The following is a 23,278-nucleotide window of genomic DNA, read 5'->3' on the forward strand; positions in this document are numbered from 1 at the left end:
GCGTCGGCACTCACCTGCGGCGAGTGTCAGCGCAGCTGACTTAGCTTAATAAGCTAAGCCTTGGCACGGATAGTAAGCCCGTTGATGTACCCCTATGACATAACAACGCGTCGCCCTTGTGGTTGAAGTAGCTCGGTGTGCAAGCGAACAAGACCGAGTACTACACCGCTCGACTGTCCCTTCATCTATCCAAGCATCCTCTACTTCTCTAGTCGGCTTGGTCACAAGCTGTGTAGGATCTGGAAGCCGATCCACGGCCTCTTTTAAGATATTGGCCATGTACTTAGATTTCAAGTCAAATATGATAGTGAGATTTATTGAGCCCGGTCCGCCACCGAGACCAGGACAGAGAAGGCTGGGGAGAGAGGCCATTCGTGGCGATCCCACGCAGAATACCCATATTTGTCTTTGAGATGGCGGCCGCTACGGCCCGCAATAGGTATGCCAAAGAGCTCAGCAGGCGCTATGTTTCCCCCTAATGCCAGCAGGAAGCCCGTGGCAAGAATCAGCACGTTAAGCTCGTACTCCACCCCCTTAGCGATTACCCCCCACGATATACACCGCTCGATGCCCTTGCTATCCGTGTTCACGAGCGTGACATGCGGCTGGTTGAAAGTAGGCAGGTACTCATCCTGAAAGGTGGGTCTCTTACACCACATGAGGCAAAACGGTTGTACGTACTTGGTTGCTCCACCGTGGCTGCATCCTCCACTACGGCCTCTCGTACCCGTGCCCACGTGTGCTCCGCCAGCGGCGTTTATAACTCATATAGAGTATGCGCGCCCTCTTTTACATCTTTTGAGTGTAACGTGACGCGGCCCCGCGATGAAGCCCAAAAAGCCGCGCGCCATCTTAGTCCAGCCATCGGCGACCAGATCGGGATGGTCTGCCGAGTCTTCTTCACCGTTAAAGAGAGTATCGAAGTTGAGTTGGCGAGCAAACTGCCAGACAGGGCCTGTTGCGACCTCGCTCACCCACTTGTCGTCATCTATGGCCTGCTGGCGACGCGCAATACGAGGGTGTGCGCTGGAATACGTACAAGGATTCGGCCCAGCATGCAACTTATGGCACGACTTGGACAGCTGTTGCCGCCGTACCCATGATGCCGACTCACTTGCCGTTGAGCTTTGAGAGAGTAGCGTCTGTCTGTGAGCCGCCAGTGCAGTCATAGTCTCAGCGCGCCGTGTGAAAGACGGGGATGTTCACGCGTAGCTCGTCGAAGCCATCGACATTAGGCATTCTCGGTGATGCGAAGAGGGTTCCAGTCGGAACCAGAAACGGGGTAAAGACGGCCATTTCTTCGCTGTTACCGTGCTTCTTGCACATTCAAACTGCCCACCAACGCCGGCCATCGTTGCATGTCGCACCGAGTACACGTGTCGAAGATTGGCCGCCCAGTCCAAAGTGCGATGCCACGCGTTCCCAATGTCGACAGATCTCATCGCTTGACGAACACTTCTGTAGGGATTTGAAGCTTGTTTCCTCGGGGAAAGATATGCAAATGCAGCCCTCAACATCACATTGTAGGCCTGGATGCCGGTCCCGATACTTTGTACCACCGCAACTGCCGGCTATGTCCAAGTGGCATATTGGATTTTCTGAGGAGCCTACCTCTAACAACCTTTCTCCTGCGAGCAGCTTCGCATGCCCTGTAACAATGATAAGAAGCTAAATGTCGTCAGCGTCCTTGAGCCGGTCCGCTTCTTGCTGCTGGCCTTTGTGAATCTATAGGTCATGGGCGAATGGCCTTTCTTGTTTGATGAGTAAATGGCTGTGCTATTGCATGCTCTCATGGCGCTATCGCTTGTCGTGCTGCTACTTGTATCTGGCCTGGAGTTTGGCAGGATCAGTGATGGCCATCTTTGCTCTCCGTTTGTTCCTCTACCGATAGAGAATTTGGCCTGGAACAATATGGGAGCGGAGCAACGATTCGTGAAACCCTGTTACTGAAGTGATAGAATTTGCCTCCATTCGATTGAAAATACGAGCTTTTTGTCATGCCGTTGCTTCCCACATTTTACATGCACTGGATCAGCTACCTCCTCTTTCTCGATCGCTTTTTCCCTCCCTTCATCCGAATTGGCTCCCCAAATTACCAATCAATCCCTATATGATTTTGAGATGATGAGTTGTCGGACCCTGGGGTTGCGAAAAGAATGAGCCGTGATTCATGTGGAGGTGTGGGGTAGAAGTGCGGTAGATTTGACGACCATCACGTGATTCCACAAATTTGTGAGCCCAACGTCTCATCGCCAAACATACATGCTCACGGCGATCTTGAATAAAATTTGCCTGAGAGTACTACCCTTACCAATGTACAGAGCATTCATTGTGATGGTTAGGAAGATGACACGATGCAAAAAGAGAGCACCCACGTGACAAGCTTTTGGGCACGCGCAGGTACCCATATCTTTTCATGAGTCCCAGGATCAACAAGTATCATTCACTTCAATAAAATGGGCTTGCGTACTGAAAATCTATGATCATCTGTTACTTTATGCGTTGCAGTTGATTTTATTAGATATTAGATGTATATCCGCAAGTGCAACTTCGAAACTTTAACACATTCTTGACGTCGCAAGCTACTGGAGACAATGAATGAATTCTACTTCGTTAGATGCTCAATTGAAGTTCAGAATTATTCAATAGAGCTGATTCTTAGTCAAGTATAACTTAGGTTCCCCCAGTCTCTGTCCTGCTCTCCATTACAGCTATAGCTACGAATGTTTAGAATGAAGACATCTCTAATTCATCACTGTATCATCAGCTAAAACATTGTCCCTGAATTTATCTTGTCTAAGTATCCTACCCTCACCCAGGAAAGGTTCATCGTGCTAGCCTGTGGTGCTTTCCCTTATCTAAGTGCTCGTTCCAACACATAATCAAGAATGTGAACAATACCATCGTTATTGAGATCAAGCCGTAACCTTTTAAATCATCCACTAAAAGTGAATTATCAAGGCGGGTAGTGAATCTTGATCGCTCTCGGCCGAGCCGCAATTGGATATTTCCTTTGCACTATTTGGTGGAGAGCATTGGTCTCTTGGGTTACAGTCTTCAAACATGTCCAGCAGCAGCTAGTGAAAAATATTTGAATCATTGGTGGTCAATATCATTACACAAGGCTAGGTGTTGCTAAACAGTCTTTGAAGGGTACATCTGCCCATCGAAGATGAATTGTGACAATAGTTTCGAGAGCTTAAATGTATTCACCCCTTCTCGCAACTTTTCTCGTATGAACACACGTACTTGTTGCAATGATGAAAAGTGCTGTGTAGCGATAGAACCGCGACCTTCCTCAATAACGATGAATACCTAGCCTGCCGCAAATCTACTCAAACTTCTCAGCTTCTCACCAAACTTCCACAGCATAAATGGCGCCGGGACACCTAGTCCTATTGCAATGAAGCCAAGTACACTGTTCCCCCATCCAAATTCTAGCGACTTATACATAGCTGGTGCGAATAACGGGAAGCCAAATCCGGCCAGACTCCTTAAGACTGTCGCTGCAGCAATGGCACTCGCTGCATACCGCGTGTAAGAGTCAATTAAATATCCATTGGCACATTGAAACGCCATCACCATGCCCGCAGAAAAGATCGCAGCGCCAAAATTAGGCATGATCCAATGCATGCGGGCTTGCGCGCTCCATCCGTACCAGAAGAGACCTACAGGGATCAAAAGCGATCCAGGTATCAACATAGGGACGCGAAATTCAGGCCTTGCGATGCCGTTATTGCGGAACTTCAGACGGCAATACAGCGCGTCGATAAGAGGTGAAGTAAGTTGTGTACCGACAAAGAATCCAATACCTATGGAGAGATAATTCAAAGATCCGGAGCTGATAGACATGCCATAACGATCAACCCATAAGATGGGGAAAGTGGAAAGCATGAGATACATCAGCCCGAAGAGATAGGCCGTGTAGCATGCTAGTACTTGGACTATGGGTTGCGTGCCTAGCAGCTTGAATGGCCTCTTCAACGCCGTTTGGATCACTGTTACAACAGTGCGATCACAATTGTCGAATACAGTGTGAAGTTCTTGGTTACCAGTTTCTTTGCGTAGCTGATCTCGCTTCAACTCGAGAAGCCTAGGCGCATAGGTTTCTTGGAGGAAGAAAAATCCACAAAATTGCACCAATGCGGCGAAGATTGTTGTTGCGTGGAAACACCATCGCCCTGAGTCCATAAGCATACGTGAATCAATTGAATCAAATCTACGCAGAGACTGACATGAAGTGTTCTGGGAGATGAAGCCACCAAGAATAGGTCCAATGGCTGGTCCGAGCAGTGGCCCCAGCGAATATATTGATACTGCTCGTCCACGCTGTTCAGGAAGGAAGCAATCGCTTAACATACCCTAAAACCTGGTTAGACATTCATGCTGCGGGGAAACTCCTCAGGAATCACACTTACCCCACCGATGGCTAGCGGTGCGGATCCGCCTAGACCGCTAAAGAAACGACACACCATCAGTTGTGCTGGAGTCTGAGCAAAACCGCATCCCAGATTCCAAACAACAAAGAACAAATTAGAGAACTGTAGCACAATTGTTCGTCCATAGGTCTCCGAAAGTGGCCCAAGACACAGTGGGCCGATGGCTTGTGCAAGGACGAAGATAGACAGCGTGAGTTGCGATTGCACTGCACTTTTGATCCGGAAATCAGCGCTTATATGGCTAAGAGCGGGGGCAATCATGGAAGAAGTAATAGGCGATACTATAGTAAAGCAGGCCACAATGGTCAACGCGGCCCATTTTCGTTTCATGGACCCTAAGGAAGAATTAGTACACAAAAGTTCATGCTAATGTGACGAAGTAGTGGTTTTTACAGTTCTTTGGGTTTTTCGGATCATTAGCAGAATCCCATGTCACCTATATTGTGCTTAGTAGATGTTGTATTTCGGGGATGCTGAAGCCGACACATACTAAGTTGGGATCCTTTATAGGAATTGCGGGCTTTTCTTCCAATATCTGAGATGCTTTGCTGTCGTCTTTGGGCGGTATGAGTCCCTTGGGCTCTTCATGAGACAATTGCTGATCGAATTTTCCTTCATCTTTGCTTGATTTCTGGTGGTTAAAATCCGGACCATCCGAGAGTCGTTCTGGGGATATCCCGTGTAACAGCGTATCGCTTGATTTGTGCGATGGTGTGTTGGATTTGACCGAGGAATTTTTCAAATTGTTCAATTCACTGGAAGTTTCCATGGATGTTTAGATAGCGGACAATACTCAAGGTTGCCAATCTTCATAGATTTGCTTATTGCGAAGGATTCATCGCCTGTAAACCTAAAATAAAGAATAGCAATCATTAGAATGTATTTTTCCTTTTAATGAAACGACGATTAGATTGGAGCCCACGTGCTTGTGATCGAACGTTCATTGCACAGATCAGACATCTGTGCACCCTACAGCTTGGGCAAGTAATCCGGCCAAAATTTCGGCACTTCGGGCTAGATTATACCCCGAGACTTCTACTACTGCATAACAGCTTGCAAGCTATAGACATGCGATAAGAGTATCAAAGAAAAGTTGTAGTGTATAGGGTTATTTGTGTGGTGATAAACGACAGCTGCGCCAGTGTATGAATACTTACACCAAGGCACTGGGCCTAAACAGGCGGCACCTACGTATATCATGGACTGAAATCGGAGAAAATCTAATCATTGAATACTGAATCTTTGTTCACAACACAAATAACTCATGATCACTTCAACATATTGGGTTTACATACATGTAGTACTGATCATCTCCCTGTTTCCTGAGTACCGATATTCCCACTGACGAAGACAACTAGCACTGCAGCGTACCCAGCTGTCGCAGCAAAAACCTCTGATCTTCTTGAATTTGTCAAAATTCCTACATTGGCTGCAAAAAGGGCAGTAAAGAGAGCAATAACACCCAACTTTGATTTCTCGGAGGATATCGCGTAGAGCGTTACTATAGCCCCTACAAGCAGCGCAGCAGCGTTCAAGGTACACAGAATAGTCACAGTCCGAGCTATCCGCTGATCCGATGAATATAGAATGCCATCTCTATCTTTCTCCACTTTGAAAATCCTTGAGCAGTGATCTTGCAGAAACGCAGTCAGCCGATCGCGGTCTTGTACTTTCAACACTACCAGGTCGTCATCGTCGTCGAACAACGCCCTACTATGTGCACCCAGAGTCGGATATGGCTTTCCGCTTCCATAATTGAAGAACTTGAAACGAAATGCCTCAAGTGTTCGTTTTGGCGGTCTGGGAAGCGATGCCAACTGGCTTTCGTATAGCAGAGCCTCTCCTTTCACAATGTATTAGTTCGAAATTGCTACAGCATTCATTCTATTTACTTACGATACTCTTTGAGTGTTTGACCTATCTCATCACTCAGCTCCTTCCGTCTCTTCTGATGAGGATCGTTGACGGTTGCTGCTGTGAACTCGGCCCAGTTACGTGAGTACTGCTTTACTTCTAGAGGGCCCAAGGCATCTTTGCGGTCGAGCGCATCTTGTTCGGCTTGCAACTCGGCAAGCTGACTCTGAAGATGTAACAAGTGTCGTGCGGCTAAACGGTTGAACCTCTTGAAGATTGTTGTTGTCTGATCGCGATCACTGGCAATGAAAGCTGCCAGTGAAGGATACCCTGAGAGGAAAGACTGGTCGGTCGTCCCTTTTTCGATGTCCATGTCGATACAATATTGCAGCTTGTATCTTTATGCAACTGATACTGATTGGAGAGAGTTTTCTCACCGGATCTCTTGGCATTCAGCCTCGGTCTGTCTTGTGATTTAGAACTGCATGCTGCAAGGCTATGCACATCTTATCTGCAGCCACTCAGTCATTTTGACCATGGTTGAGATACCTGATTGGTCCTTCAAGTTATTGAATGCAGTGTCGCTGCATTGAGCATACGCTAGGAAAAGACACGCAAGACCCGGGTATTTTCTTCGCGAGATTGACGCTCTCAATCCTCCTTCTCACCCTACACTGCAATCTCATTATCATCTCTTTTTTCATGGCCTATCAATTCTGAGAATTACACTCCTTTTGCATCATCAGATACAAAATCCAAGATGTGTTTTTACGATCAGTATCGATTCGATTGTGGCCACTGGAAATGGGGGCATTTCCGACAGCAATGCGCTAAAGAATATCGAATCGGCGAGACTTGCGGCATGAAGCTTGTAATGCGTACTGTTTCTGTCAAGGATCAATGCAAACTATGTCAGAAGATAGTGAAGAAGATGAGGGAACGAACAAGTGCACTAGAGTGCATTGCTCGATGGGAAAAAGAGGGGCCAAAACTCTGCGCGTCGATCGACAAAGAAACAGAGCATGTCAGAACACTGGATAACCAAATCTGCGAGCTGAACCGTGAAAGTGAAAGGAGGCATCTGGCTATCGATGATTGGGGAATGAAAAGCCCTTCATCAAATAGTGCGCGCAATATACCCACACCCTCCATGGCGCTGAATTCTGAACTTTCTCAAGAGGTAGATCTAGAACTCACTGGAAACTCTCGAGAAAATGGAGGCAAGACAAAATCTAGGGATGACTTGCACGATCCTTCCCTACCACCGGAAACACCCGCCTATTCACTACAAAGTCAGAAGCCACATTACAAGCTGTTTAAGAAGTCAAATCTGGTGTACGGTTTACCAATGACATTTGAGGGGAACCTAGGCCCCGTAACCGTCATGGCTGTGCCTGATAGTGGCTCGGATCATAATGTGATGTCACTGGGACTGGCACTTCACCTAGGAATGAGACTGGAATGGAGTGTAGCCGAGAAGACGGAGCTTATCTTTCTGGATGGTAGTGCGGTAATACCTACAGCCCTTGTTCATGCGAGCTGCAGATTCGCGAGGACGTTCTCTTTCGATTGGAAAATGCGTTGCACATTTCTTGTGCTACCTTCTTTGATTGAAGATCTTATAATATCTGCTTCCTTTCTTGACAAGACAGCAACTTTCACAATGTTCCGCAACCGTCTTGTCCAAATGTCGCTCAAAACACCGAGAACGCTCAAGATTTGTACCATGGGTGCTATAAATCGACGGTTGACATGCTGCATAGATGGAGAGGCAATAGTAGCACTTCCCGACAGCGGTTCTGATGTTGATGTTATTTCCCTCGCTTATGCGACGAAGCGCAAATTCAAGTGGGAAAATACTTTGCAGGAAGTCGTATTTGCTAACGGGAGAACTAAGATAGCACGTCGAAAGTTTGTTGCTCAGTTATCGCTTGGCTCATCCGCGCGGCTGATTAAACTCAAGGAAGATGCCGATGCAGATGAGTTTGCAGACAATGAAAGAGGGACGGGGGATTTGATCGATAGTGAAATCAATGTTCAACCACTGAGCGCGCAAAACGCAAATCGAGATGATACACCTGTTCAGCGCGTCATAAACACGACATTCTATATACTGGATGGAATTACCGTTGACGCACTCATTGGAGCAAAGTCGATTGAATCTTTACAAGTCTATACTCATCACACCCAACATCTAACCATACAAACGAAAAGAGACATTGAAACCTTCAAGATATGTCGCATTGCCCTGTCGAGCAAGATACGCAGCAATGCTAAAAGCATTGTCACCAGTTCGAGACAGACAAGATCCGATGGTGCGTGCGATATCCTGGTTTGAAGATAGTGTGCTGACTGGACACAGGATTACCTCGCCCAAACCTCGAAGCACAGCTGAACGAAGCGGACCAGCAAGAAAACTCTCGCAGAGAAGAATCAAGTCGGGTAACTTCACTGCTAACCGGTGACGCAAAGGCAGCTTTTGATCATAGTGAACAAGACAGGAGGAGGGCTTTCGAAGAGTACAGATCTTCCCTATTACGAAATCATGCACCATAAAACGAATTTCAGTCTTCAAGAAAGTCTCAACATTCTATTCAAGGCTTGTAGAGAAACGCGCTGGATAGTCATATTTCTCTAGAAGCAACTGGCCGGAAAGAAGACCTGGGAAAGCTAATGATACATTATATTTTACTTCCTTGCCACCATATCCTCTTCTTGTGTGTAAATTGGCTGTCCATGTTACATGTAATATACCGCAATGAATGTGGTTGAACGTATCCTGAAACGATGACATCAAAGTCTAATACTAACAACATCTGAAAGGCACCAGAGTTCTCATTGTGCCCGAATAAGCTTTAGCCCATTGCGGAATTCAGCATCAATATCTCTATCAACAAGTTGTTGAGCCTTATTCCGATGAAACTTTGCCCTGCTCTCCAGCATATCTAGCACACGTCGTACTGTACAATACATGCCTGCAAGCGTGGCCCATACTCCCCTCAAGAACGCCCACATGTCGTCGTCAAAAGAGCACTCATTTTTCCAACTCAGCAGCTGTTCGTACATCAATGCTTCCTTCTGTAGGATCATACTGTATAGCATCTCAACGGCCTGGCGCTCATCCAAAGACAAGAGCTGTTGAAGATGAAGAATTGCGTTTGCTGGTCCCTGCTCTTCGCTTTGCTCTTTTGCTTCTTTTGCCCACGAGTACAAATCGTTAGTCATTCCCAGATGCATACTAGCCCACCCAAGCCATTCCGCGATACGCGGAGCCGACGTGTCCACTTTGAGATCCAAACTGAACTTTACACATGACCAGACAAACAATGCACCGACGTTTCGGTGGCGATAGGCGAGATACTCGCCGTGGTTTTCGCAATTTGCCGGCGGCTTCAGCCAGTATTCTATGTTTAGAGCGGCGTGGTGCATCTCTCTTCCTGCTGTACTACCTGTAACACGATCGTATTCGTAGATTGCCGCAATCGTTTTGTCGAGATACGTTTGCAGTGGCGAGCTTTCGATACACCCTCGATCCGCGCTTGCAAGGCGCATTCTCCATTCATGTAATACGCCCGCAGTTTCCTCTCTGGTGCCCTTTTCGCATTTGTCTGCTCTGGTCAGGTCTGACGCCGTATGATTACGTAGAGACTTACCATCGAAACCCCATAACATGATCATGAGCACGTTGATCAGCTCCAAGCGCCTAGGATCCTCACAGAATGGGTACATCATCGCATTTGCTTTCGCGAAATACACCCCAGTCATATGCGCGTCATGCCTAACGCCTGTACTCATGCAAACATGCCGCAGTGTTGTGCCATCACGTAGTGGCGAATCTACCTCACTTTTGTCACTTTGAATTAGATCGAGCAGCTCATTCACGACATCTAACATCTGTCTCCAAAACACGTTTTCATAGGCAGGTGTGATACCTGAGAGATAAGGAAAGTGTCTTTCTGCTTCAATTGGTGTGAAAGTAACCCAATATGATTTATCATTGGTGTTTTGCTCTTTTGAGGTAGGGAAGTGTCGAGATGTGCGACGAAGAAACGTTCCTGCATTCGATTTAGCTGCTCGAAGAGGGTCATGAAGATACACTATCGGGTTGATCTTCGAGATGTCTTTGGCCGGTAAGACTCCGCGGAGGAAATCCGAAAAGTTTGTCATGTCTGACATGCTCTGTTTTCTGGGCTACAAAAACATTGGCTGCAAAAATTACAGTTTTGAATCGGGTTTCCATTCTTTTATAACAGGGGATCTTCCTTGATGTTCACTCTCCAAAGGCGAGAGGTGCCTCGGGTCCTGCTTCCTAAGAATGGAGTGTTAAGGCCTCCTCGAACCAATCTATCCGCGTTAGCACTTAATCGGAAGTAAGCACTACTACGTTAGCTTCATTTCTTGTCCGGTCCCCTTTGGCCCCTTGTGTCCCACGTGGGTCTCCAAAATGGGTCTTGACGACGGGACGGGCATTTATATAACTGGTCTGTCACGAATGGTGTTTGTTCGCGTTTGAACAAGATTACATCCTGTGCATAATTTCGTGTTTACCAGTGCGATCAATGTCAGCAAGAGGCCGATTGTAAAAAATAGTAATTATTTAAATAAGCATGTAAAAGGTTCTTATGCTTGTGATTGCAATACATAGCAACCGCGTGGAGTGAATGATGTGTTGTGAGAAGGCTGAGCCGTGGGGGTCTGATGATTTAGTATTGGTGAACTATCAGGCAGTCCATTTCGATTTTTTCCATAAGGCCTTGCCAATGTGTAGATACGCGGGTCAATTCCTTAAGGCGGCCACTGGCCTACAAAGGAGCTCGTTTCTAGTACGGATCAACTATTTGTTAAAACTAATAAGAAGGATTCTCTTGACAAGAGACAAGAAGGCAGGGGCTCGAGGTCACGTGATATGCGATCCCGCCAACGCTTGCCATCTTGAATAGTAGAGCAGGAAGACATAGTGGTACCATCCTAACCTCCCGCTAAGATGGCATGAATGGGATAGTGCAACTAAAGTAACAAAGATATCAGAATACAAAGATTTTATTATCCATTTCATGATGTTATAGAGCTCGCAGACTTTAGCAAGGACCTGGATAGAGAATCATAGACCTGAAACCTACGCAACACGCCAAGTGTTAGGTATTTAGGTGTATGAGCTTGTTATAGCCGAATTGTTGTCGGCCTGGGGCCTGCTTTTAATTCTTCGTTTTGTAGCCGTTTCAGGTTTACATTTTCAGCAAGATAGGTGGCTTGGCTAGTTAGCATCTCTCTAGGTTAAGGCAGAAATTGAGGGTTTTTTCTTATGACTCCGTGTTACAACTGCCGCCGTCCATTTTATACGATGGAACATTACCCTTGTAAATGTTACTGTATTCTACATAGGGCTTTGTAGAGTAATGCGTGTTCAATAATAGCTATGACTGATAATGCCTCATTGAAAAGAGGCAATGCTCAATACGAAATCTCTATATAAAGTGCCTTATGTCTCTCACTTTGCCCACATAGTCAACAATCTCTCATTTCACTCATCAATTCACAAACAGTTCACGACAACTCTCTTCCACAACACTTTACGCAATATCAAGATGAAGCTCTTCATTACTCTACCCTTGGCCTTCACTGCGCTGGTGATAAGCACCCCAACTGGAACAAACAACCGATTCGATCTGAGCAAAGTGCAAGGTGCACTTGAAGCTCGTCAAACCGTAGTGTTGCGTCCGGGCAATGAAGTTGGTCCAGGGCTTGTTCCTGCTCCGCCAGCCGCACAACCTGTTTGCACCTGTCCTAAGATTCTTGGAGTATGTTTATACAAAGATCTGTATCCTTGATTAGTACCTTCACTGACCGAACAACAGCGTTGCATCGTTGATGCTACTTGTGGGTGTTGCAATTAAAGAGGTACTATATGTCCATCTGGAATTCTATCGTTGTATGAAGTTCTCCATCATTTTATGTAGAGTTTAACATTGACCGGTATATTTGAGTTGGAGTTAGAGCCTCTTTATAAGAAATAAAAACAATTTGCGCAAGCCAATAGCACTTTCCATGGAAGCCACGTCAGACGATGTATAATGCTTAGTAGCAACTCCCACTCGGGCTATGTTCAATGTGCATTAATGAAGGACGTCTTGGTTAGTGAGAGAACGCACAGGAAACGAGCATGATTTCTGCTAGTACAACAGGCTGAGAAATATCACGGTAATGCGATATTCTGGTTTCCAAAATAAAGGAGGCGCGCGATGTCCTATGGCTCTAGTAGGAGGAGTAGAAGTAGCTACAACACCAAAGAGCTAGAATAATGAGGGGGAGTGAGCAGGTGAGACGCGTGAAGGATCTGATACACCAGGCGAGGGTTACAGCAAGCCTCCCAAGTTAGAGGGAGAAGGAGCAGAAGCATACTAAAAAGGCCGCGAGTATCGCATCTTGTAAGACTGCACAATAACTCCAAAATCCACCAAAGCTTCCAGAGAGGTAATGGAATGGGCTTTGTGGCTCTCATAAAAGCTATTCTACAAGACAGAAGCTTATAATAAGTTCCTAAGAGAGTAGGGAATTTGGACATGTATTTTCCCTGTACCTACAAGTCATGTATCGAATGATCTAAACAATTTGATTCACTATATTGAAATGCGCCTTGATGTAAGTAGATAATGTACAGTAACAGGAAGGACTTCACATTGCGTGGCAGTGTCATGTAGCTAAAGAGTTTGGTAGCTTCGGAAGCTTTTGTTTGCATTGCAATGCTTCCTGTATAACCTGTTATTAGTAAACTCCTTCGATAAAACTCGAACAGACAGAAGCGCTAGTAAGAGCCGTGATTTAGGCATTAGGGGACTGAATAATCTCGGTACAAGATTCTCCCAAGTGGCCATGTTCAGTGAAGGTTTTTTCGCTTCAAAGCGGTGGTCCCTCACAGAGCAAGACCTCCATAATAGGAATGCATCCAGGCACTCGCTGCTTGAGGCCTTTCCTGGTTTTCTCAGGCGCCCATCACACCTACATACACTCGTGGGGGCCATATATGATATCCCCAATCTATTCAGCTGCACCTGTCGCAGCCATCTTAGGCGGGCAAGATTAGCGGCTTGTCGTTAGCGTATCTGCCGCTTCTAGCCAAGAAATACGGGATAACACCAGGGTCACCATCCTGCACGGTGCGCTGACACGCCACACTCTTAAAATGCTACACGTAGATGTAAGTCGCGAATTGAGAAGTGATCAAAGACTTGGTACTGAAGTTCCACTACAAATACTTCAAAAAGGCGATGTTGACTTGTTCGTGCAAATCTCGAGTTTGCTGAGTGGTCCGTACCATGCGTCTCGGAAGAGATTCACTAAGCGGCTGGTAACGATTGAATGTACATAAACCATTGCTAGGGTTGGTGTAGCGTGTTGGCTTACTGACCAAAACCAGATCTCAGCGAATAGCGAGCCCTACATAACGATACCCGTTGGCACGACATTCATGCAGCACGCCTGATCGTGCTTCCAGGTAGTGCTTATCCAGACCCTAACTCAAATTTCCCATGCGTTGTTAGTAAAGTAGCAGGTATGATCACAAGGCTTAGTCCCATGTGCAACAAGCCTAATCGTGCCTCTGAAAGGTGCATTTCCCTTCTTGAGCCTAGACCCATGAAACTGTTACTACAACGTTTTCTTCGCCAAGGTCCGAAAAATATAGGCGAGTATTCTATGGAGAAATGGAGAAATGGATGGGCAGAAAAAAGGTATAAAGGATAGAGTCTCCCGCATCATTATCACCATTAATACACACGAAGACTACAAGCAACAAGATCAATCAACTTTTCTTCACATCTTTCCGCAATGCATTTCAAAAACGTTCTCCTTCTTGCATTCCTCAGCGCTTCTAGTGCTTTCATCATTCCCGAGGGCACTGGAGATGGTGTCTACGAGCACCATGTCGATGCCAACGGTGTTGATGTGCACGTCAAGATTGGCAACGCCACAGACTTCTCTGCCACAGAATTGAGCGCCTATACCAAGAGAGTGAACTCCATCCGCGCTTCACGTCTCCAGGCGCGTGAAGGCGCTTTTTGCAACCAGGGCCCTGACAAAGCAAACATGCATCATGGCGTCAGTATTCTAGGAATTTACTACGAAAAGCTAGCAATTAATTCATTGTAGGACACTGATGCCGCAAACGCTGATCTGGATTACCAGTGCAGCAACTATGGACCGACCAAGGGCCGCCACAACTACTACTCTGTTCGTGGCAATACCGTTGCATTCTTTTGCAACTATGCTCTTAACTCAGTCCAATGCACTGCAGAACGACGTGCTCAGCTGAGTGCTGCCATTACGAGGACATGCGGATGGTACCATGCTGGATGGTGGGATGGGGGTTTGACTAGCTACGGTTATGACACCGGCAGATGTTTCTGCAACGAATGTGTGTAAATACCCAGTTATCAAGTTTAGGAAAGATCCATCGGTAGGGGTGTGCGGATGGAAGTCTTGCTCTTGAATTTTGATGAGAAGTGCTCGGGTAGTCTGGGACAGTATACAAATACGATCGGACGTGGACCAATTCTCGATGATTGTTTTCAAACATGTACAAAGCATATAAAGTCTTAGAGATAGCTCCAATGGTCTTTTGTAAATCTCTTTGTATTTAGGGAAATGATATCAGTGATTCCATATGTGCGAATACATAGTAGTCAGCTATATGATCTTTTGGACAGGAGCATTAAACGCATTATCCCACTATAATTGAACTGCACGTACGTCAGTTACTCACAGAAATGAGGATGATCTAGTACACTGTCCAGTGATCCGTGGACGTGCTAGCTATTGAAACTCAAATAAAGTCACTGGGCATGTTGTGGCACGTTCACCAATAAATCAAGGGATCAATTGCAACGATCCCCACTTTGGTCTTACGCACCACTCTTTTATTCTAGGTTAACACTCTGTCGCTCTTCATTCTTAGTATACTGCTTATATGGTGCTTATTTGCACAGTTCATGGATGATTAGTATAGAAGATTCATAGACTAGTTTTGTGACTGCAAATGGGTAAATACCTAGTCGACCAGCTATTTGCATGCACAGCTCCCCATCATAATACGAACGCACAAACATTTTAGACTGAACATGAAAAGGGGTTAGCTATAACAGAGGTGTGTTATATGGTTGGGCGCAAAAGTGGTGCTATTTTTAGCTGCGAGCATGCACCGACAAAGAGAACGACCTGGGTGAAGGATGCACGGTCTTGGTTAGCAGATACATCTTCAAACAAGACCATCGTACGTTATTACCTGTCTTCTATGATCCGGCTGCATGGCTGCTCAGGGGTTGCTCGAGGCAAGTGCCACTCATGGAAATGCTTGGTAGTGAGACAGAACTTCGAGAAAGAAGTCTCAGATACTTTAGCAACTCTCGAAGGAGTTATATCACCAACAATTAGCGCAATATCTACTAGTTCTTATTGTATTGTTGGAATACAAATTAAGTTGATTTGACGCTTTTTCTTTCCCCGAGTCTTCTCACTATAAGCTAAATTGATGGGTTCTGGTCTACGGTTGAAGACAGACAGTTGCCATATTCAGTACGTACACAATAATTTGCATAACGAATTCGAGTTCAAATTAGCCATCTTAGTATTCTCTAAAATAACTTGCGAGCTGCTATGGCTCTCATTCCTGGCTGTTGATACGATGGAAACTTTGTTTCTGCTAATGTTCAGTACATAAACGAACTGCTAGTGTTGGTAGTTTTCAATATATATCTGCAAACCGTATTTTTGTTGGTTCGAAAACGTCGAATTGATATTCCCACTAGTCGTGCATGGATTTTGGCCGGCGATGTCATTCGAGTCTGGCCCGTGCACCAATCTTGCATCTCGAATTGCGAAAAGTATCCCGCATCAACGTCCGCCACGCCCCGCCAGACCACCAAAATCCATTCGACATTGCGACTACGATGTCCACACCGAGCAGATGCTTGGCCACGGCCGCTAAGAACCTGAGAAATTCACGCATTGCGACTGTCCCGCAACGAGCCTTTGCTTCCAGCACAACGAATGCGCTTGCATCCTCACGGAATGGCACCGCGCCGAAGACGACATGTTTGAGGGAATTACAAAGAACACAGATTAGCTCAGGGAAGACTGCAGGCAGCTTTGGCGGACAGACACGGACGTTTTCACAATCAGCATCGCGAAGCAAGCTCAAGACAATTGACCAGATTCGGGCACGGAACAAGGGCGGGGTACGTTCAATATTTACTCGAATAGATGCGTTGAATAGAGCAGGAGTGAACTGAACGTTCAATAGCTGACATATTGTCTAGCCATTCAACCTGACAGCTGCCATCCTCTTCATCGCAGCGGGCGGAGGATTGTGGGCCTATTTCACGTACGAGAAGGAGCGCCTGGCACGGAAGCGGATAGCCGAGCAGACCAAAGGCATAGGCAAGCCCAAAGTCGGTGGACCATTCCAGCTAGTAGATCAAAATGGGAAGCCATTCAGTAACGAGGATATGCTCGGAAAATACTCATTGGTATGGCAATGGCTTTACAAACCTTTGGGTAAAGTAAATTAATTGTGTCATTACAGGTCTACTTCGGCTTCACCCACTGCCCGGACATTTGCCCCGACGAACTCGACAAGATGGCCCTCATGTATGACAAGGTAGTGGCGGAATGTGGAAACGTCCTCCTACCCATCATGATTACATGCGATCCCGCGCGCGACAACCCCAAGGTGCTCAAGGAATACCTAGCCGAGTTTCACCCGGACTTTATTGGCTTGACGGGCGACTACGAGCAGATTAAGAGCACGTGCAAGGCGTACAGGGTATACTTTAGCACACCGAACAACGTCAAGCCTGGCCAGGACTATCTGGTTGATCACAGCATCTACTTTTATCTCATGGGTATGTTGTCCAAGGCAGAATTAAAAGAAAACGAGAATCGAGACTAATGCATTGGGTATAGATCCAGAAGGCGACTTCGTAGAAGCCATCGGCCGCAACTTTACAGCCGATCAGGCTGCCAAGGTTATTTCTGACCACATCAAGGATTGGGAGAAGCCGCTTAAGAAGGAGACGCGGTGGGAGTAAGGTGGAATATCTAGTGTAAAGATAGGTAGATGAGGTATGAGGGGAGGAGATGGAAGATGACAGTGTATGAATACAATGGCAGCAAACTTGTACTATACGATGGCGAGCTATGTATATTACTGTACAAAGATGTATAAGAAGGTTTCTAGGCAAGATGCTCATGACTCGTTTTGGATACTTGAAGAATTGCAAATCTGGGGAATAGGGTGTTGACAGTCATGGTGTGATTACATAAAGAGTAAGCAGTAGTTAATACGTACCGAGGATGATGCGCGGGGTAAGCACAGATCTGGGCTACTTTCATCCGATCCTTCTTCAGATGAACTGTTGACCGTAATACATATTCATTCAAATTTAGAGAATCGTCATCTCCACTGGGCCGGTAACTCAGTGGTAGAGTGTAGGACTGCAGTTCTCCCAAAAACCGCCTTCCCGAAGTCACCGGTTCGACTCCGGTTCGGCCCTTGCTTTTTTTTTTGCTTTTTGCCTTGTTTTCCTCGATCCAACTATGTACAGTGTACGTTAGTCAGATCTATTTCTGTTTTTTGTTAGTTCTACCGTTTAAAGACGATTTTTGATGGTACGGTGTAGTCATTGTTCCGAGGGGTATTTTTGGAGGCGTTACTTGATTTACTTGTTTTGCTAGTTTTTTTTGTCTTCGTGTTTCATTGTTTGGGTTGAATGGGCTTGGGGGTAGGTACCAAAAAAAACAAAAGGTGGCGGCGCATGCAGATGCACATGTGTTGACTGATTGAGCGATGCAAGATATATGTATTCTTTGTTTTTAAGCTGCAAGATGGCGATATGCGTGCTATTTTTGATGGTGCATGAAGAACAGGCGGTGATAACCGTGTGTACCTGTGTGCACCATTTTGAGAGTGATTGGAGGGATGTAAGCTTGTGTGTTGCGTATTTATTCTATCAATCATTGAAGTGACACATGACTAAGTGTGTCTTTGTGTAGTATTCTCAACGAATCATGAACGACGTTGCACCAGACGCAGGTTTGGTGTGCATGACATTTTGGAGGGTGAACTAGATTGCTTTTTCTGTACTTTGTGTGCAAAGTGCTGTGAGTAGCATGACTAGAGATGGGAAAGATGACGTGCATGGGTCAAGAATAGATGGGTGTAGTGTGCGTACGTAAATAGTTTCCTGATTGAGGCAGTTTGGAGTGACGATGATTTCCGCGGACTTATGGAACTTGCCGATTGAATTGTGTTTCAGATAAGTACTATTTTTTTCGCATTCTAATTCTCACTCTAGAATCCAGTTTTATCGCAAACTTTGTGTTTCCGCTGAGGGGTATCGCGGGCGAATCGTGCTGCAGAGTGGCGTGGCCAGCAAACGCATATCGTGAGCGATTAATTTTTCTCGCTACTCAAAGAGGTATACCTCGTGCACAGAAAACGGCAAGATGACTCCACTATGAGGCGATACGCAACCGTACCGTTGATCTACAAAGAAGATTCCTAACGGGCGATTGCGAACGTTCTGGGTCTGCGGACCGGTGGGGGTGGGCAAGAGGCAGCTGCAGGAACAGTGGGAACCTAGGGTAATCTGGGTTCTTGCCGCAGCTCGGGAGTGGGTCTGTAGATAGTGTATGCAGGCTGGTTCTAGTGGTTCTGTGTCCACTTTTGAGGGGAGCTCCACCAAAATTAGGTGTACAGGTGAGGTGGATGGGATTTTTTTCTTGTTGGGTGTGGACCAGAAGGGCGATGTTTTAAGGATTTGACGATGGAGATCCGAATGGCCCCCCCCCCCGTGTTGAGCGGTGGCTAGTGGACGCACGGCCCCCTCGACGAATTTCCAGAGGGCGACGAATGATTGCATGGGCATTTTCTTGGGCGGTCGGAGTTGAGTAACGGTGCCAATGATGTGGTGGTTGGAATAGGGCCTTTGTGTGATCTGCATGCAGTCAGGTTATTAGACTTACCCAGTATCCCCGCTCAGCTCGTAAACTAAAACATTTGTGCGATGAAGATCGTCGACAAGGCCGAGTCGGTGCTGACGAGACAGGTGGACGGGTGTTGTTGTGGCGCGACTTCTCAGCATTGTAGGCTTGTTATCTCAGATTGCTGAGCTGTCAGTGTTTCAAAAGTGAGAGACTTGGATGCAAAGATGACGATCGCAGCGGCGGAGCAGGCGCAGAGCAACGGCCGGGCTATGGCGGCAGGAGCGTAAGCGGTGAGACAGCGTATAGCGCTGATGGACGCACAACGGGTTGATTGACGCAGCGGCGGCAGAGGAGGGCTGAAGTGGCAGGGCCATGGACCAAGCCGTGTCATCTGTCTGTGGGGAACACGCGCGTGGCCATGGATGCATGACCGTAGAGGAGGAGGAGGAGGAGGAGAAGACATGGCTACATGGCGCGTCTAGCATGCATGGCTGCATGGCTGCAAAGACAGACAGCGGGCGTCGGCCGAGACAAGAAGCAATAGTTTCGATGGCCATGTTGCGCGGACACGGCTTATGTGAAGGGTGGCTTCTTTTTTTTTGGAGTCAAAATAAACATGTCACGGGCGGCGCAGTGGCTAAGGGGTTTGTGCGACCAAACACAGGGCAGCATGTCGATGTCGAGGCTTGAGTACGATGACAGGCTGAGGGTGCTTAGACACAGCTGAGGGGAGTGTTTGCGTAGTAATGTGGGATGTCATAATCAAGGCGATTCTGGGATGCAGTCTGGGGAGGGGAGCCGCGAAGAGCATAGTGCAGTGCCAGCCAGACGTGCGTGGTGCAGGCGTGCATGTGCTAGAGGAGTCGTCTGACTGAGGCGGGGTAAAGTATGTAAGTAGTAGGTGGAGGTGAAGGAGGGACATGGATGATGATACATGGATATGTATGTATATGCGGCGGGTGTTAGTGGATGTAAGTACATGGCCGGATTGGGGCATGCAAACAAACAGACGAGGATAAACACAGCAGCAAGGAAGGAACGACGGGGCTGTCGTTGCACCGGGCGCGAGTCCGTCCATGCCATGGCCTTTTGGTTGGTGGCGGCGGGCGATGAAGTCATGGACGACTGGACAGAGCGTGGCACTGGCACTGGCACTGTCCGCTGCATTGGCATGGCAATCAAGGCTCATCCATTGCAGCCACGGGCGCAGCCGACGCTGAATAGTCGGCGGCCTAGCAGATAGCAGCAGCGACGGGTTGGTGTGGTAGGGCGCTGGGGCGTGCTGGGGCGTGCTGGGGCCTGAGTCAGCAGCCGGGCGTGGCCTGCAACCGAGATCTGGAACATGGTCTGCACGGCAAAACTCCTGCAGGGCCGCCTGATAGCACCCAGTGATGGCCATCCCTACTTAACTCTATCACGCCGCCGCCGCCGCCCCTCCCACGCCCATGGACGCCGTCCCACATCCTGCCTGGCCCAGCCCGGACTCGTTCCCAGCCCTCGCTGCTCCTTGACATCTGTTAAAGACGACGCGCTGCCGCAAATGCGTTGCCCCCATTCTCCTCCCTCTCCAAAGCTGCTGCCCACCCGAGCGCTCTTTCTTCGGAGTCCACCCAGACGCCAGACGCCCCATCCGCGTCGCTCATTTTACGCCCACACTACCCCTGTCGCACCTCCCAGAGATACCCAAACACGCCTGGCTCGCCTCTCCACAGCACATTGCACCCTCTCGCTTTCTTGCTTCTTCCCGTCTGGCTGAGACGCCCAAAATAAATACCCGCCCTGCCCATTGCTGACCGCGCTTCCGTGTGTCCAAACACACATCACCCCCCCGCCAGACCCGCAATCCTGGCTTCCTCTTCCTATGGACCCAGCTGCTACCGACACCATGTCGCGAAGTCGAACCACGCGCACCCGCTCGGCAAACTCTGGCGCCGCTGCTACGTATGGATACCATAATACTTACCATACACACGCCCAGCTGCCCCTTGGCTCTCCGCCCTCGTATGCCTGTGCCATTGACCCCCAGACTATGCAAAGGCTCCAAGCCCGAACAAAAGCAGAGCAAGATGCCGTCCATACAACCCCTCTTCCACCGCCCTACACCTGCACCGTCGACATCGAGGGCATTGTGGGAATCAAGCAGGAACTCTCGTCGCCCTTTCAAGTCTCGGGTCATCGCGAGTGGACCGACGTCTACGCTATCCTCCGCGGCACTCAGCTAAGCCTCTATCGCATCAAGAACCCGCACCTCCTCAGCAAGAACAAGTCAGCCTCACCCGGCCGTCTGCTCAAGACGTTTTCTCTCCAGCATGCCGAGGTTGGCGTTGCCTCTGATGTTAAGAAATCGGCTTTGGTGCCAAAATCTCCGTTTGTTCATTTGGTCCCTGTTGCAGCTCGTCCCAAGCTATATGAGTCGGACCCACAACTCTTCGAGCCCGTAAGGGAACATCCCATCCGACTCCGCCTCGAGTTTGAACAATTCTTGCTGTGCCCCCAATCCGAGGAAAGCATGCTCGACTGGGTGGAATCCTTCTGTGCTGCCATTGACATTAGCGCCCCGCTAGAGGATCGCAGCGAGCCTCGCTACAGAAGTTTGCCCCGAAGGAGTCGCAGGCAGCGAGTCTTGGATGCTGCACAGGTTGGAGAAAATTTCGAGGGTTTGTCAAGCATAGAAGCTGGCCGTCGCCTTATTGCAGAACAGGAGCAGATTATGCGACAACTCTACCCCAACCTAGCAGGAAACCGCGAGCCAAGCACAAGCCGCTCATCTCCCTCTGCCGATGCTGAGCTTGACGACTTTGACCCAGAAGATGTTCGCTTCCCTACACGAGAGGCCCGACAGTCTCTGGTGCGTGTCTCTTCCCAAGACCAGGCCGATGACCAGCAATCCGAGAACGGATCCGACCCCAAGTCGACACCTCTGCCTCCACCTTCGCCCGCGCAAATGATGCGCTACCGTCGCCGTTGTGCACCCGTACTGCTCGCTTCGTCGCCGCGGGTAAGCGATGTTGTTTTTGCCAAGGGTCAGCGTTTCCGCATCAGCGTAAAGGCTCACATGCTTGTTGAGTACACTGCCCACCCGCCGCGCTATGACGCACATGGTTTTCCCAAGACCAGGAGACCGTCTCACACCAGCGCAAGCCAAGATCCCCCCGCGCCAGTTGCAGGCGAAACAGAGCCTGCAACCATTGTACCGGAACGACCAAGCTCCCCAGTCCGGGGTATTAGCGATGATTCTATAACGTCTATTTCATTTGGCGAAGACCTCGCCCCTATTAACTCAAAGTCAAACACCGATGAGACGGGTCCATCAGGCCCGCCCTCACCAACTGGCAAGGCGCCTATGGCGGCAGATGCCGCCCGCCAGTTGGACACCATTGACAAGAGACGGCCCAGCATAGAGAGCCGCGAGGCCAGCCTGAACCCCGTCAGTCTCGGTGTCGGACTGCTCATTTGAGCAACATGCCTTTCATTTTGCCCCCATGATTTCCTTTGTTCTTTTTTGCATCGCACGGCGTCGGATGAGCGAATTATATGGGTGCATCCTCAGCGCGATTGGGCGCTGACACGCTTGTCTTTTTAGGCGCAGCACTTGCACTGGTGTTTAGAAAAACCGTTGGGAGATATATATACCCCTTTACTATGTATGGATTATAGGGAAACCGAGGATTTTGACTAGATTTTGACTGGGAGGGGCTTCGGATGTATATAGACCATGTTAGCAATCATTTAATTACCACCATCCACATTTTTAGCCATTTGCCTTTGTTGAGATGATGTGAGTGAATCAGCTTACTAATATCGCTTGGGTGAGGATATGTCAAACAGGGGAAAGGCCGTTTTGTTACCAAGCAAGCGCAAGATTGGCTAGGCATGTACGCCCACAGGTAGAAGCTTGTTTGGCTTTTCTCCACAACATCTCGACCAAACAAAACCATCAGGTATGCAATGTTGCCATGATCCTCTTTCCGCATTCGTACTAGTCTACGCGCTCAACAGACTGGGCA

At 47.9% G+C, this 23,278-nt stretch overlaps 9 protein-coding genes across 9 annotated transcripts; 5 read left to right on the top strand and 4 right to left on the bottom strand.

The window, feature by feature from the left end:
- Positions 1 to 40: 40 nt before the first annotated feature.
- Positions 41 to 2,330, bottom strand: COCCADRAFT_40146 (uncharacterized protein; the record flags this gene model as incomplete). Its single annotated transcript, XM_007718030.1, has 7 exons — positions 41 to 160; positions 205 to 355; positions 397 to 688; positions 794 to 995; positions 1,195 to 1,303; positions 1,340 to 1,668; positions 2,271 to 2,330. 7 exons carry the CDS (start codon positions 2,328 to 2,330, stop codon positions 41 to 43), a joined length of 1,263 nt encoding a protein of 420 aa, XP_007716220.1.
- A 985-nt stretch (positions 2,331 to 3,315) lies between these two features.
- Positions 3,316 to 5,208, bottom strand: COCCADRAFT_8312 (uncharacterized protein; the record flags this gene model as incomplete). Its single annotated transcript, XM_007718031.1, has 5 exons — positions 3,316 to 4,181; positions 4,236 to 4,362; positions 4,419 to 4,774; positions 4,833 to 4,875; positions 4,930 to 5,208. The coding sequence occupies 5 exons, from the start codon at positions 5,206 to 5,208 to the stop codon at positions 3,316 to 3,318; spliced, it is 1,671 nt and encodes a 556-aa protein (XP_007716221.1).
- A 538-nt stretch (positions 5,209 to 5,746) lies between these two features.
- COCCADRAFT_29450 (uncharacterized protein) lies at positions 5,747 to 6,666 on the bottom strand (the record flags this gene model as incomplete). The annotated part of the gene is made up of 2 exons (XM_007718032.1): positions 5,747 to 6,282; positions 6,336 to 6,666. The coding sequence occupies 2 exons, from the start codon at positions 6,664 to 6,666 to the stop codon at positions 5,747 to 5,749; spliced, it is 867 nt and encodes a 288-aa protein (XP_007716222.1).
- A 777-nt stretch (positions 6,667 to 7,443) lies between these two features.
- COCCADRAFT_8314 (uncharacterized protein) lies at positions 7,444 to 8,849 on the top strand (the record flags this gene model as incomplete). The annotated part of the gene is made up of 2 exons (XM_007718033.1): positions 7,444 to 8,608; positions 8,656 to 8,849. 2 exons carry the CDS (start codon positions 7,444 to 7,446, stop codon positions 8,847 to 8,849), a joined length of 1,359 nt encoding a protein of 452 aa, XP_007716223.1.
- Positions 8,850 to 9,128: 279 nt separating this feature from the next.
- COCCADRAFT_29452 (uncharacterized protein) lies at positions 9,129 to 10,469 on the bottom strand (the record flags this gene model as incomplete). Its single annotated transcript, XM_007718034.1, has 2 exons — positions 9,129 to 9,901; positions 9,947 to 10,469. 2 exons carry the CDS (start codon positions 10,467 to 10,469, stop codon positions 9,129 to 9,131), a joined length of 1,296 nt encoding a protein of 431 aa, XP_007716224.1.
- A 1,409-nt stretch (positions 10,470 to 11,878) lies between these two features.
- On the top strand, positions 11,879 to 12,276 carry COCCADRAFT_40150 (uncharacterized protein; the record flags this gene model as incomplete). The annotated part of the gene is made up of 3 exons (XM_007718035.1): positions 11,879 to 12,091; positions 12,149 to 12,174; positions 12,231 to 12,276. 3 exons carry the CDS (start codon positions 11,879 to 11,881, stop codon positions 12,274 to 12,276), a joined length of 285 nt encoding a protein of 94 aa, XP_007716225.1.
- A 1,841-nt stretch (positions 12,277 to 14,117) lies between these two features.
- Positions 14,118 to 14,711, top strand: COCCADRAFT_40151 (uncharacterized protein; the record flags this gene model as incomplete). The annotated part of the gene is made up of 2 exons (XM_007718036.1): positions 14,118 to 14,387; positions 14,439 to 14,711. The coding sequence occupies 2 exons, from the start codon at positions 14,118 to 14,120 to the stop codon at positions 14,709 to 14,711; spliced, it is 543 nt and encodes a 180-aa protein (XP_007716226.1).
- Positions 14,712 to 16,234: 1,523 nt separating this feature from the next.
- Positions 16,235 to 17,374, top strand: COCCADRAFT_106470 (uncharacterized protein; the record flags this gene model as incomplete). Its single annotated transcript, XM_007718037.1, has 4 exons — positions 16,235 to 16,522; positions 16,604 to 16,813; positions 16,870 to 17,188; positions 17,250 to 17,374. 4 exons carry the CDS (start codon positions 16,235 to 16,237, stop codon positions 17,372 to 17,374), a joined length of 942 nt encoding a protein of 313 aa, XP_007716227.1.
- A 3,782-nt stretch (positions 17,375 to 21,156) lies between these two features.
- COCCADRAFT_40153 (uncharacterized protein) lies at positions 21,157 to 22,728 on the top strand (the record flags this gene model as incomplete). Its single annotated transcript, XM_007718038.1, has 1 exon — positions 21,157 to 22,728. The coding sequence occupies one exon, from the start codon at positions 21,157 to 21,159 to the stop codon at positions 22,726 to 22,728; it is 1,572 nt and encodes a 523-aa protein (XP_007716228.1).
- Between the last annotated feature and the right edge of the window lie 550 nt (positions 22,729 to 23,278).

The sequence above is a fragment of the Bipolaris zeicola genome (assembly GCF_000523435.1).
Source record: "Bipolaris zeicola 26-R-13 unplaced genomic scaffold scaffold_209, whole genome shotgun sequence".
Classification (NCBI taxonomy): domain Eukaryota; kingdom Fungi; phylum Ascomycota; class Dothideomycetes; order Pleosporales; family Pleosporaceae; genus Bipolaris; species Bipolaris zeicola.